Source organism: Zeugodacus cucurbitae, chromosome 6 (assembly GCF_028554725.1).
Source record: "Zeugodacus cucurbitae isolate PBARC_wt_2022May chromosome 6, idZeuCucr1.2, whole genome shotgun sequence".
NCBI lineage: Eukaryota > Metazoa > Arthropoda > Insecta > Diptera > Tephritidae > Zeugodacus > Zeugodacus cucurbitae.
In genome coordinates, this window is record NC_071671.1 from 64,595,056 (window position 1) to 64,610,082 (window position 15,027).

The window sequence follows — 15,027 nt, forward strand, 5'->3', positions numbered from 1 at the left end:
CTTTGGAAACTGTACCCGTAGTTGTCAAACGTTTGGCGAACTCATGGGAGTTCTGTGAACTTTTTTCGTAATGACTTTAGTTCCCTGTGATTATGCTGAAAGGCATTATCGAATCGAGTATACAGTTCTCTCTTAGCACAATATATTATTATACAGTATGATATTTGAAAAATTAACTATAATTCAAAAAAAGAAATGCTTCGAACACAAATTTAGAAAACTTTAGTAAACTGATGATATTTCACTGATTTTTAACCAAATTGAAAAATTAATGAAATCTTAACTCCATCCCCGAGCAGAGATCCATGGCGTTAGAAAAAATATGTGTACGACGAATTTTTGGAACATTAGTAAAGGAAAAGTGTTTCCTGCCTAAAAACGATTTTTCAGCAGCTGAGTTGGTGATTAGAATTGTGCATATGAAAGAACCCATAATATCTAATGGCTTCTACTGGAAGAGATCAGTAATAGTAGCTGGAGCCTTGGTTAGTATATTATTTTAATTCACATTAGTTTTGCGACGTTAAAAGAGAAGTCGATTTGTCTTCCTTTCAAAATATATTAGGGTGATTTCAATTATACATATTCAACTTTTTCCAATATCCAAAAAAACGGTGTTGAATTCATGACTCATAAATTCGGCACGCCACTTAGCCTTCCATTTTAGTTTCCAACGAAGTTGTCGCTGGTGACAAATGTTTTCTTAAAAGCTTAATTGATAGAGCAGCAACAAAAAAGTTGCTCAATCAATTTCACGCGTGGCAGACATTTGCAAATTATCAACAAACTTACAAACAATTAATGCTGTATTTGATGAAAATTAGTATAAAAGGCAAATTCAAAATGTGACCTATTCATTCGTACTAAACTACTTGAAAAGTGAAAGAACTCGCAAAATGCAAACCAGCGCTATTACAATTATTTCTTTGGCTCTCATCGGTGCCACAGTGGTGAGTTAAATCTCTAAGAGACTGTAAGTACTTTAATTACTTAAACAATTACACTTAAACAGGCTATACCAGTCGCCTCCATTGCCAAGGCTCGTGCTGACAATGGTATACTCAACTTATTGGCACAATCCAATTTGTTGGGTTCTTCCGCTGATCCTGACATCACAACCGAGTGCTTCAACCATTTCATGCCGATCTTAAATGAAATTTCTACCAACTTCTCCGTGGAGTATGAGCAATGTGTCACAGTGGCCTCACAAGCAGCGGCCAATCTCTCCGCTAAGGCAGCTCAGAATCGTGCAGATTTCGTTAAGGAAACCTCTGCGATTTGCAGTGCTTTCAGTTCTTGCCACAGTGACACCGATAACTTGGACTTCTTTAACTGTTATGCTACAGCCGTAAGTGTTTTTGTAGGATATCAATTTTTTTTTTAACTGATTCGAATTTTATTCTCTAAACTAGGCCTCAACTGATATCAATGAAATTTACAATTTATCGGACAACGCTTCGAATGCTGCTATTTCGCTTAAAGGAGGATTGCAACAAATCAAGGACACCGAAGATATCTGCACCAACACTGCCCAATGCACCTACACTGAGAAGACCTCTGAGACCTTCAGACAACTGTACGCATGCTTCGGTAATGGTTTGCCAGCCGATACAACTGTCTCTGCTTCTTAAGGCTAAGAAGTCTTCAAAAATACTATTTGGAACCCAACATTTTCATTTAATGTTTAATATCGATACAGAAAACTATTCAAAAATATAATGTTTCCTTATAAAAGCAAGACAATTTGTGTACAGTCTTTCAGTGAAATCCTTTTAATTTTTATTAAGGGGTTATATACAGTTAGAATTTTCAAAAAAATCGATTTTTTTATTTCATTTTCTTAATGTATATATATTTAAGAATACACACAGAAAATTTCATATCGTTCCGGTGAATATTTTCAAAGTTACAAGCAAATGAAAAATTTGAAAAAGCGTTTTAGAGCGCTTGGAAGTACAAGGTCCGAGCGGTAGCGCGTTTTTCTCATAATGGTGTTTTCAAAGCCACTGACCAACATTACTCGAAAACGCCTAGACCGTTTAGTCTCAAATTTTAACACGACCTTCTTAAATATATTTTTTTAGTAATTAATCGAAAATTTTTTCTCTCCGATAAATATTTTTTTTTTTATAAACAATTTACTCCGAAATTTCGGTGAAGAATCGATTTTTTTTTTTTGAGAAACCGCCATTTTGTCAAAAAATTTTATTTTGCTTATTCCTTCGATTAATTACTAGATTTAAAATTATTTTAACGAAATCTGTTTGGTTTTTTAATTTCGGATGATCCAGTTCCGAGATATAGTGGTCACCGCAAAACGTCTTTTTTGAGAGGAGCTCCTGGAGATCAGCTGTAGCTCTTTTTCAAATAAATATTTTTACTAGTACTAAGTCTTAAAATACAGTTAAAAGATACCATAATATGTGTATAAATTTTTGGATCAATAAATTAAAAAGTTTTCTCAGAAAAAATTCTGGAAAATTCACTTTTTTCGGCCGTCTAACTGTATATAACCCCTTAAATAGCGAATTAGTTGAAGTCCAAATGAATGTTGTCAATAATTTATTCGATACCCTTGATCTGAACACCATTTACTCGAAAAGATCTGTAAATACGTGTTAAGTAGCATAATTCTTTCCCAAAAAATATTCTCTTGGACGATTTTGAAGAAACTTGTTGGAAGTAAAACAAAGCAGGGGAAATCACCTACTAACTGATATTACACAATTAACGATGGAGGTTCTGAAAATCCTTGTTATACAACTGAAATACGGGCAAATGGCTCTATTTTTTAAGCGGAATTTGAGCCCGTCTTTCGTCACACGAAATCTGCACTATGAAAGCAGCCGAAATGCCAAATCGGTATACCTTCATATCTATTGTTGAATTTGTATGATTAAAAAAAATTGGGCTGACGGTGTTATTTTCATACTCATATAAATACAACTATGATTGAGTGTCTTTAGCTTTACTTTTATCAACTAAGACAAAACAGGTATGACGCTACCAAGTTCAGAGGGCTGTTGGAAAATACTCATAGTGGAGAATGCGTGGAGTTTTAATGACTCACCTATATTTATTATTACTTGAATGTAGACTTTCGCTGCATGGGGCTCTCATTCATCAATAAGTTTTTGATATGCCAAACAAGCGACAATTCATTGATATTTTTTAATTCATTAATGATTCAACTTTACCAAAATATTTCTTTAATAACAATTGGTACGACCGTTTGAGGAAACAAGGCAGTTGGCAAGATGTAGCACCCTGTATTTATATATTGTCTATGTATTTGTCTAGAACTAAATTAACAACATATTAAAGGTCAATTATATTAAATTGATTAGTCGGTACAATTCTCTTTTTATACTCTCGCAACAAAAGTTGCTACGAGAGTATTATAGTTTTGTTCGCATAACGGTTGTTTGTAACACCCAAAACTAAACGAGTTAGATATAGGGTTATACATATCAAAGTGATCAGGGTGACGAGTAGATTTGAAATCCGGATGTCTGTCCGTCCGTCCGTCTGTCCGTCTGTCCGTCTGTGCAAGCTGTAATTAGTAAAAATAAAGATATCTTGACGAAATTTGGCACAAATATTCCTTGGCACCATAAGAAGATCAAGTTCGAAAATGGGCAGAATCGGACCATTGCCACGCCCACAAAATGGCGAAAACGAAAAACACATAAAGTGTCATAACTAAGCCATAAATGAAGATATAAAAGTAAAATTTGGAATAAAGGATCGCACTAGGAGGGGGCATATTTGGATGTAATTTTTTTGGGGAAGTGGGCGTGGCTCCGCCCACAAATCGGTTATTTGTATTTAACTCGCAAACTAATAAAGCTATATAAACCAAACTTTCTGCAGTCGGGTCTCTTACATACCCACCACACACCATGAAAATAGTTGAAATCGGATAATAACCACGCCCACCTCCCATACAAAGGTTAGGTTGAAAATTACTAAAAGTCGGTTAACTAACTAACGAAAAACGTCAGAAACACTAAATTTTGCAGAAGAAATAGCAGAAGGGAGCTGTACTCAGATTTTTTTACAAAATGAAAAATGGGCGTGGCATCGCCCACTTATGGGTCAAAAACCATATCTCAGGAACTACTCGACCGATTCGAATGAAATTCGGTATATAATATTTTCTTGACACCCTGATAACACGGACAGAAAATAGACGAAATCGGTTCACAACCACTACTACTTTCCTTATAACTCAATTTTGAAATCCATCTTATTCCTTAACTTTATAATGTAAACATAAGGAACCAATGAAGATAACGGTATAAAACTTTACACAATTACTGCATATCATCTCTGGCTTCACTTGTGAAAAAATTGTCGAAAACGGACCATAACTTTTCAAGGCCCCAGATATCGAACATGTTGAACTCAGCGCCTAAGGATAAATTTTAACCGAAAATATGGGTAAATCTTTTAGATATCTCAATTTAATTCAGAGGAAATTGTTTTCTTCTAATAGTGTGTCTCTGTTCCAAAAATTATTAAAATCGGGTCATAACATTTCCATATACCTCATTGTAGGTTTTTCAAAAGTATCTTCTCCTAGCTCCCATATACCTAATTATAGGTTTTTCAAAAATACGGTGAGCTTTATTCCGCATATATGTATTGGTTAAATTTCTTCAATAAATTGCGAGAGTATAAAATGTTCGGTTGCACCCGAACTTAGCCTTTCCTTACTTGTTTTTTGTTAAAAAGAACATTGTCAAGTGCCGTAGCTCGCATTCACTTTCAGTTCTCGAGTATATACATATGTATATATAAATACATTTTTGAGTTTGACACATCTTTTCGGGTGCTTGTCAACATAATGCCGTTATCATACACACTTAATTGTTCTTGCGATGAACATGTGTTTAATAGCGATTATCTGTGACATCATAGACACCAGTTCCCATACTACGATGTGTTAAGGGAAGCAATACAATTTGTTTGCAGTTATCTGATGATATTTTAAAATTATTATAATTATTTAGAAAAAAAGAGTTTTTTAAGAATCAGTTTAAGATTACCATTGATTAACATATATTTTACAAATTCAAGTTGGGAGTTAGAAATTATTGGTATGCTTTCGTTACCTAAAATCTCGAAGGCAAATATTTCTATCATCTGAACTGTCAAATCGATTGCTATGGCCGATAGAAACATTTTATGTGGGCATTTGATTGCTGATATTTCATTTTCACAATGTCGCCGAGCAAGCAGGTCGCTATATTGCAGCGCTTAAATGATTGAAAAAATTGCAGAAAGTTGGCGGAAAGAGAAAACACGAAACGTTTTTATATTGAGACTGTAATGTAAAATATAATTGTACTAATTCGCGATCGATTTCTATTTATTAAGACGCAAAACAAACAAAATGCTACTAGAACCTCCTTTCCGAAAAGGAAAATTAGCTGTCAAAGTGCTGAAGTGAAAGTTCACCACATGCAATCTATAACATGTCAGATATGGCAAAATAGAAATATTTGCCTGTCGAGATGCGGGGTTAACCTTTTTAGCTGCGGGAAACTCCACTTCAGCATCACTTTCAGATTAATATTGATCATGATATAATCTACAAAATAGTTAATGTTTCATAATTTTCGCCGCAAATCTAATTATAAAAAACTGCTTAAGAAAGCCAAAGCAATATACCAAAGATATTTGGCCAAAAAATGGAAATTCTAAATATTCATGCATTCAATTTTTATTTGACAACGTAAACAGATTTTAACAAAAATCTTCGAATACCGGCCTAATTAATGGCAATAGTACTAGCGGTTGGCAAGCCATTGACGAAACACTCATTCAGTTGCCTATAGGTCTCAGAGGTCTGCTCCGTGTATGTGCTTTGAGCGGTGTTGGTGCAGATGTCCTCGGTGTCCTTGATTTGTTGCAATCCTCCCTTAAGAGAAATGGCTGCGTTTGAAGCGTCGGTCGACAAATTGTAGATTTCATTGATATCAGTTGAAGCCTAGTTGAGAGAAAATATTTAGTGTTAGTTCCAAAACAATTGATATCCTACAAAAACACTTACGGCTGTGGCGTAGCAGTTGAAGAAGTCCAAGTTATCGGTGTCACTGTGACAGGAGGTGAAAGCACTGCAAATCGCGGAGGTTTCATTCACGAAAGCTACACGATTCTGCGCTGCCTTGGCGGAGAGTTTGGCTGACGCTTGTGTGGCCACGTTGACACATTGCTCATATTGTATGGAAAAGTTGGTCGAAATTTGATTTAAGATCGGCATGAAATGGTTGAAGCACTCGGTGGTGATTTCAGGATCAGCGGAAGAACCCAACAAATTAGACTGTGTCAATAAGTTCAGTATACCATTGTCAGCACGGGCCTTGGCAATTGATGCGATCGGTATAGCCTGGTGAATTGGAAGTATGTTGAAATATTTTATACCTGTTTTGAGGTAACAAAAAAGTTTTAATTATATTTGATCTTACCACTGCGGCGCCAATGAGGGCCAAAGACAAAATTGTGAAAGTTGCAGTCTGCATATTGTTGCGTCCTTTACTTTGCGTTTTCTTGTAAGCGAATGAATTTTCGAAGCTATGCGACTGCTTTTTATACTAATTATCTTCATATATACAGAATACTACTATTGTATGTGTGTGTTCACAATTTTGATTGTGCGTTTTTCGGCTTTATTTATCAGTTAATGCTGCTATTAAATTATGACGTTCTTAAAGACTTCCCGACAAATCAAGCAGAATGCGAGGTAGATATGACTCACTTATGGTTATTAGAAACTTATATGTTACAATTCACACACCTTAGGGATATCATGCATACCCAGTTAAGCTAATATTATTTAAAGCTCACTACTTTGAAAATATGGCTACATGAGATTGTTGGGAACCAAATGAGCGTCGGAAATATAAATTGTTGCTTAAATATGTTTGTTTAAGCTTTCGATTGATAATAATTTCAATCTTATATTTCGTTGTAAGTTTTTCTCCCTAAGAAGTCAGTAGATTCATGCTGAACAACTAAAGTAATTTTTTAACCAGGAGCCTTTAGTGCTCATAGGCATTTGCTGATATAATACGATATCCGAAATAATTTGTTCGCTTCAAGGCAGACTGAACTAAATCTAATAGCTTTTGCATACATATATCCCATATTCCGTAGAAGATATCAAACGGTTCGGAATATAAGAATATAAAGAATGTCTATATCTATAGAAATATATATGAAATACACATTTATAAATGCTTCAGTATTTAGTATAAAAATAATCCGAAATAAATTCTGCTGGTTGACATTTTTCCAAAAATTAGAATTCAATTCCTTCACAAAATCATATAAAGGGTGATTTTTTAAGAGCTTGATAACTTTTTAAAAAAAAAAAACTTTTTGAAGATAATTTCATTTAAATGTTGACCGCGGCTGCGTCTTAGGTGGTCCATTCGGAAAGTCCAATTTTGGGCAACTTTTTCGAGCATTTCGGCCGGAATAGCCCGAATTTCTTCGGAAATGTTGTCTTCCAAAGCTGGAATAGTTGCTGGCTTATTTCTGTAGACTTTAGACTTGACGTAGCCCCACAAAAAATAGTCTAAAGGCGTTAAATCGCATGATCTTGGTGGCCAACTTACGGGTCCATTTCTTGAGATGAATTGTTCTCCGAAGTTTTCCGTCAAAATGGCCATAGAATCGCGAGCTGTGTGGCATGTAGCGCCATCTTGTTGAAACCACATGTCAACCAAGTTCAGTTCTTCCATTTTTGGCAACAAAAAGTTTGTTAGCATCGAACGATAGCGATCGCCATTCACCGTAACGTTGCGTCCAACAGCATCTTTGAAAAAATACGGTCCAATGATTCCACCAGCGTACAAACCACACCAAACAGTGCATTTTTCGGGATGCATGGGCAGTTCTTGAACGGCTTCTGGTTGCTCTTCACCCCAAATGCGGCAATTTTGCTTATTTACGTAGCCATTCAACCAGAAATGAGCCTCATCGCTGAACAAAATTTGTCGATAAAAAAGCGGATTTTCACATTTCGAACCGAACACTGATTTTGGTAATAAAATTCAATGATTTGCAAGCGTTGCTCGTTAGTAAGTCTATTCATGATGAAATGTCAAAGCATACTGAGCATCTTTCTCTTTGACACCATGTCTGAAATCCCACGTGATCTGTCAAATACTAATGCATGAAAATCCTAACCTCAAAAAAATCACCCGTTAGTATACCAATGCCAAATTATATTTGTGGGATGAACGGAAAAGTCAACCAGATCAGAGAATATCATTATATACGTAGATATGCAGGTTAGATCAAAGTCTAAGCCGATTTCATACTAAATATATTGAGAAGGTCTATACTTCAGAACATGTTTCCCTACAATTTTATGAAGAGTACACATAATTCATATATTCAACATAAAATCCACCAAAATGTTATCAAAGTTTGAATATTAGGGCTGAATTATTTCATAGGCCGATTTTAAAAGTGTAACTAGTTATACTATTTATTAAAAACCGATTTCTGAATTCCATTGAAATATCTTAGTGATTGATATTATATAAAACTTTTTATATAATGCTGGTAAAAAGGAACTAAAGGAAGTCTATATAGTGATAAAATTCACTTCTACATCAAATTCAAACTCAATATACTAAATATAAAATATAAAAAAAATGTGTTGAGTTCATGACTCACAAATTCGGCACGCAACTTAGCCTTCCGTTTCAATTTCCAACGAAGTTGTCGCCGTTGTCGAAAGAAGCAACAAAAAAGCTGCTCAATCAATTTCGTGGCAGGCATTTGCAAATTATCAATAAACTTACAAACAATTAATGTGTTATCTGATGAAAATTAGTATAAAAGGCAAACTCTAAGTGTGACCTACTCATTCGTACTAAAGTAATCGAAAAGTGAAAGACCTCGCAAAATGCAAACTAGCGCTATTGTCATCCTTTTATTAGCTCTCATTGGTGTCACAGTGGTGAGTTAGATCTCGAAATGACTGTAAGTACTTAAATTATTAAAATAATTCTACATAAACAGGCTGCACCGAGTGCATCAGTTGTCAAGGCAAGGGCTGACAATGGTATACTCAACTTATTGGCACAGTCTAATTTGTTGGGGTCTTCCACTGATCCTGATATCACCACCGAGTGCTTCAATCATTTCATGCCGATCTTAAATCAAATTACCACCAACTTCTCCGTGCAATATGAACAATGTGTCACAGTGGCCTCACAAGCAGCGGCTAATCTCTCCGCTATGGCCGCCCGGAATCGTGCAGATTTCGTGAATGAATCCTCCGCGATTTGCAGTGCGTTCACTTCCTGCAACAGCAACACCGATAACTTGGACTTTTTCAACTGCTATGCCTCAACCGTAAGTGTTTTTGAAGAACATGATTTATTTTTGTATTAACTTGAATATATATTTTTATTCTTCTTTCAGGCCTCAGCTGATATCAATGAAATCTACAACTTGTCGACGGACTCTTCGAACGCAGCCATTTCTCTTAAGGGAGGATTGCAACAAATCAAGGACACCGAGGACATCTGCACCAACAACGCCCAAAGTACGTACACGGAGCAGACCTCTGAAACCTACAGTGAACTCTACGCTTGCTTCGCTAATGGTTTGCCTGCCGGCACAACTGTTTCTGCTTCTTCAGCTTAAAAAGTCATCCAAAATATAAGTTGACAAACAACATTTCAATTGTTTGTGAGGACGTTTAATTTCAATATGTAAAAGTATTAAAAAATAAATATTTATTTTATAATTACATGAAAATTTGTGTACTGTGTTTTAGTAAGATCATTTTTTGGTTGATAACGTGATTTTCTCGAATCTCTTATTGGATTATCAGTATTAAATGGCGAATTAGTTGAGATCCCAGTGAAGTTTTTGAGTTGGCATAACTTTTTCAATACAATGCGGTTGATAATGTATTTCAATTATTTAATTATATTGTCTTCAGAATACCATTTATACGAAAAAACAGCAGGATCCAAGATCCAAGTTAGGAAGCATATCAATAAATTTTGCAGTGATATCCTCTTAAATGATAGCATGACAGGCATTTAGAAGAAGCATCCTAATGTTCTATAAAAATACTCTTGCCGATATTCACCCTGATGAACTTTATTCCATCACGACAATAACCACCATTAGATGCAGTCGCAGAACTCGATTTGAATAGTATCAGTGGTAGGTAAGGGTTTTCTTTGTCTTCCATCATTTCTATTCGATCCCTTCGGAAACATCTGTTATTTGAGCCTACTGTCAGATGATTTCGATGGCAATATAAAATATCGTTAAATACACTAAACAATAGTAACAATCAAACGTGTCCAGAACACCAAGAAGGAATCAAATGACCCTCACCCATCTATGAAGCGTTTTGTTGAGTCAGTTTATATCGAGCTAACTGAAGATATAACTATCGACGTTTTCTTCTCAGTGAACGGAGGAGTAAAATGTGGGTAGATGTTACGATCACGCTTTCTTCAATACACCTTTGGCAATTTGTGTTTTTTATGTGGATTCATTTCAAATATGTTGATAGTTACAATTGTAAATATACATGTTTTGGAAAGCGTTTAAAGCAATCCGCTTTAGAATCCAGCAGCAGTGCCAGTAGTAACCACTGGTAAACCATTGGTGAAGCATGCCTGCAATTCCTTATAAGTTTTCGATGTCTGTGTGGACATACTCTGTTGAGCTCTATTTTTGCAGATTTCCTCGGTATCATTAATTTGCTGAAGTCCACCTCTCAGTGAAATAGCTGCATTCGAAGCACTGTCTGCCAGATTATAGATTCCATTGGTATCAGTCGATGTCTGGTTGAGAGAAATGGAATCAAGTTGGCACAAATATAAATAGTAATCTACAAAAACACTTACGGCAGTGGCATAGCAACTGAGAAAGTCCAAAGTAATGCTCTTACTATTGCACGAAGTGAATACGCCACAAATGGTGGTCGTCTCATTCACGAAGGAAGTACGTTGCTGAGCTGCCGTGGCGGTGAGGTTGGCTGCTGCTTGTGAGGCCTGACTAACACATTGCTCATATTGCACCGAAAAACTAACGGATATTTTATTTAAGATTGGCATGTAGTAATTAAAGCATTCGGTGGTGATTTTGGAATTGTCGGAACCGCCTGAGGCAATATTTTGATCCAGCAAATAGAAAATATCCTCATCAGCCTGCGCCTTGGCGACAGCAAATGTTGGTACAGCCTGAAATGTTATGTGTGTTTGAAGAAAATTTATGTGTGTTTGAAGAAAATTTGCCGATTTTTGATATTACCGCCGTTGTGCCAATGAGTGCCAAGGCCAAAATTGCAAAAATAATAGTTTGCATAATATTATATTGTGTCGTCTTCTCCTCGAGTTCTTTAAGTCAAATGAGCAGCCGCAATACCAAATCAGTTTGCTATAACAATTACCTTCATATCTACTGTTGAAATTTTATAATCACCAACAAATTTGTCTGTTTCGTTATATCTTCATACATATGTACATACAACTTTGATTGAGTGTCTTTAGATATATATTTTTTATCAATTAAGGCAAGACAGTTATGACGCTTCTAAACAGAGAGGGCTGTTATAAAATACTCATTGTGGAGAATGCATGGTGTTTTAATGACTCACCCATATTTATTATTAGTCTAAATTAGACTTTCGTTGCATTAGACTCTAATCCATCAATAATAATTTGAAATATTATATAAGTGACAATTCATTGATAATTTTAATTTAATTAATTATTTAAATGACTCACTTTTGTACCAACACTTAGTGTTGAAAGTTATTTGAAACGAAAAAACGATACTTACTGCTGAAGGAGTACCTAATTGTCTTCCTGACAAATTATTTTAACTTCTCTAACTCTATTTGTCGTAACGGTTTCTATAGTTTGTAGGATTATATCCACTCATAGGATTTTAATATTGTTGTGATATTTTATAGCTGTCTGCTCCATATTTCCACACCATTTGAAAGCTGGAAAAGGTAATAGAACAATCGTGCCTTTTCTTCCTTTTGCAATATCCATGTTTATGGAGCATCTTCCGATTATCAAGATTTTCAATAGAACGCCGAATTCTCTTGTTTCGAGGCTTTATATAAATTTGTAACTTTAATACAAATTATAAGACACTTGTTGTTCCACCCTGTATTTATGGTATATACATTTCGATTACTGTTCAATTGTCTAGAATAAAATTAACCACATATTAAATGTCAATTATAGTAAATTGATTAATCGATACAATTCTTTTGTTGCTGTTTATAGCTGTAATTCATGGAACACTTAAAGTAAACAACTTATATTGTCAAGTATCACTTTCATTCCTCGAGTATAAATAAATACTATTTTGAGTTTGTCATATCTTTACGGGTGCTTGTCAACATAATACCGTTATCAGATACACTTAATTGTATTCAATTGTAATCGGCGATGAACATATAACTACATGTGTTTCATATCCATTATCAGTGACATCACAGATACCAGTTCACATGCTACCAATTAGAGGTGATAAGAAAACGAGAAACCAAAAAGTAAAGCATTGTAACAATTGTTTGGTAAGTTATTTTTAAAGAACACTAAGAATTCAAATAATTTGTTTTAGTGCTGAGTCCATTGCCTAAGGTAAAATCAAGATAATAATTACGAGAGAAGAGTTCTTACTTTATCGATTATTTTGAATATTGATTATGTTTTTAACTACTCACTCATAAGCATGCCATTGAGATTCTTAAAAAGCTAATCAGACAAAGGTTTGAGACATTTTCATTTGGTCACTTGAAAGATATTGTTTGTGATTTTAAGAATTCAAATCAAAGGCCGTGTGGGATTTCGAGACATTTTTCTAAACTCAAAGAGGGTTAAATAGCTGTCCAGTTTTTTTAGTTTTTCTGACCCTCAGTTTGATCTTATGAGGATCAATTATTGACTAGTTGTAGTAGACTCATTTCCGATATAGCGATATGAATAGACGAGCTATTACTAGATCATTGTACAGATCTATATGTAAACCAAATAATTTCATACTTATTGTCTTCAAGTATGCTTACTGATGACCCTTGACCTCCGAATATTCGAATTTCACAATATCATAGGGAAATTATAATTTCATGCCAATATCTAAGAATGATAAACGAAACTAAGTAATACTCAAGTATGAAATCACGGTCACCTCTCTTCGTCTTCGTCGTCATTGTCCAACTTCGAATATCGCTCTCTACAATAAAACGCATTAACATTCCGTCAGGGCATTTTTTGAAGTATGTAATATTTATTTATAGAAATCACATGCACTGCATGGGACTTTTTTACAAGTACATAGTTTTCCACCATTTGGCTCAACGTTGCATGTGCGTAATTCTCAGGAACGAGCATATGCTGCTTTTCGGCCAATAATAATCGTTAATGACCCACCAGCTCACTCAATCATCAAAATTTTAGATTTGCCAAATTAGCTAATTACATTCAAGGCCACAGATTGTCGCTATAAAAGACAATTTTCAATTTTGGGCACCTCATTAGTGTTCAAATTTTCGAAGTGTACCACTAAACGATCCATAAATATGCAAACTGTTGCTTTGACTTGCTTCTGCTTGGCGCTAATTGGCGCTGCTGCGGTAGGTGAAATATCAAATGTGTTTCATAAATAATTTTAAATTAATAAAAATTGTTCTTCCAACTTTAAAGGCCACACCTCTCGGACCCGTGGCCAAGGCTAATGCTGACAATGGCGTACTCCGCATGTTGGCTGAGGCGAATGCTTTGGGCGGTGCCGCTGATCCCGCCGTCACCACCGAGTGTTTCAATTACTACATGCCAATCATAAATCAGATTTCGTCCAACTTCTCGGTACAGTATGAACAATGTGTCACCGTGGCCAACCAAGCAGCAGCCAATCTCTCCGCCATCGCAGCTCAGAATCGCGACACATTTGTGAATCAGACCGCCGCCATTTGCAATGCCTTCACCACCTGCAACAGTGACAACGATACGCTGGACTTCTTCAATTGCTACGTCAGCGCTGTAAGTCTATTTGTGTATATGAAAGTGTTATTATCTTTGTAACATATATATTTTCCTTTTTCATTAGTCTTCATCTGATGTTTTGGAAATCTATACCTTGTCGGACAGCGCTTCGAACGCTGCGCTTTCTCTGAGAGGTGGTCTGCAACAGATCAGCGATAAGGAGGCTTCCTGCACCAGCGCCGCTCAGTACACCTACACTTCGCAGACTTCCGAGACTTACAAAGAGTTGTATGCTTGCTTCGCTAATGGCTTGCCTGGTACAAGTACCGCATCTGCTTCCAGCACTGTTCCCCCAGCAAGTTCTGATTCTGCTGACAGTACTGCTGCTGTCGCTAGTTCAGCCGCTCCAGTTTCCTCGTAAATTTTCGATTTGTAATAAAATTCTGGTTTGTATTATGTTTTCAAAATTTTGGTCTCGCTGGAAATTTAAACAAAAGTGAAATAATAAAACTATGATTTCAATATTCCCTCGATTGCAATAAAAATACAGTGTTTTAATGACATTACTATTTTATTTTAGTGCGAACCATGTTGAAGAGTTGAAGATCTTGAAGATCTGATTTCGAAGAAGCGATCTTCTCAATCGAGTTACCTTTGGTATGACCTTTCACTGGCGATTTAGTCTTGAAGAAATAACGTTAATAGCAAAAGTTAGCAGAATACTAAAAGCAAGGTTGGGAGGTTATCTCAGAACCGGATCTAAAACGATTTTATCGATTTTGACGATCTTTTTACGGAGAATACTCATAGTCTGGGCTCAAATCGAGAGTATAAGACTAGAAATGTTGACAGGGTAAAAAAGTATGGCTTTGTTTCTATCGAATGTCAAAAATAGGAAGCACTTTAATGTTGCCTCTATAGAGATCACTGCTGTTGTGGGAAAATCGCTCGGTATAGACACCAACTATTGACACGGCTTCGTCGGTCTTTAACTATGAATATTGAGCAACAAGAAGCAACTCGTTTGTACACC

At 35.7% G+C, this 15,027-nt stretch overlaps 4 protein-coding genes across 6 annotated transcripts; 2 read left to right on the forward strand and 2 right to left on the reverse strand.

The window, feature by feature from the left end:
- Positions 1-866: 866 nt before the first annotated feature.
- LOC105211618 (uncharacterized) lies at positions 867-9,734 on the forward strand. Of its 3 annotated transcripts, none has more exons than XM_054233929.1 (3): positions 867-950; positions 1,013-1,348; positions 1,413-1,743. In XM_054233929.1, exons 1-3 carry the CDS (start codon positions 897-899, stop codon positions 1,629-1,631), a joined length of 609 nt encoding a protein of 202 aa, XP_054089904.1. In that variant the 5' UTR covers positions 867-896; the 3' UTR covers positions 1,632-1,743. The 3 variants fall into 3 exon arrangements, with proteins under 3 accessions (XP_054089904.1, XP_011181443.2, XP_011181442.2); XM_011183141.3 differs by lacking the exons at positions 1,013-1,348; positions 1,413-1,743 and adding exons at positions 9,043-9,378; positions 9,448-9,734 and having other exon boundaries at positions 882-950; XM_011183140.3 differs by lacking the exons at positions 867-950; positions 1,013-1,348; positions 1,413-1,743 and adding exons at positions 8,875-8,980; positions 9,043-9,378; positions 9,448-9,733.
- On the reverse strand, positions 5,717-6,595 carry LOC105211619 (uncharacterized). Its single transcript, XM_011183143.3, has 3 exons — positions 6,474-6,595; positions 6,059-6,394; positions 5,717-5,995 (listed from the first exon to the last, which is right to left on the reverse strand). Exons 1-3 carry the CDS (start codon positions 6,525-6,527, stop codon positions 5,777-5,779), a joined length of 609 nt encoding a protein of 202 aa, XP_011181445.2. The 5' UTR covers positions 6,528-6,595; the 3' UTR covers positions 5,717-5,776.
- A 136-nt stretch (positions 9,735-9,870) lies between the features above and the next one.
- On the reverse strand, positions 9,871-11,559 carry LOC105211711 (uncharacterized). The gene is made up of 3 exons (XM_011183300.3): positions 11,305-11,559; positions 10,899-11,234; positions 9,871-10,835 (listed from the first exon to the last, which is right to left on the reverse strand). Exons 1-3 carry the CDS (start codon positions 11,356-11,358, stop codon positions 10,611-10,613), a joined length of 615 nt encoding a protein of 204 aa, XP_011181602.2. The 5' UTR covers positions 11,359-11,559; the 3' UTR covers positions 9,871-10,610.
- Positions 11,560-13,491: 1,932 nt separating this feature from the next.
- On the forward strand, positions 13,492-14,555 carry LOC105211621 (protein TsetseEP). Its single transcript, XM_011183145.3, has 3 exons — positions 13,492-13,645; positions 13,716-14,051; positions 14,119-14,555. The coding sequence occupies exons 1-3, from the start codon at positions 13,592-13,594 to the stop codon at positions 14,413-14,415; spliced, it is 687 nt and encodes a 228-aa protein (XP_011181447.1). The 5' UTR covers positions 13,492-13,591; the 3' UTR covers positions 14,416-14,555.
- Positions 14,556-15,027: the final 472 nt, after the last annotated feature.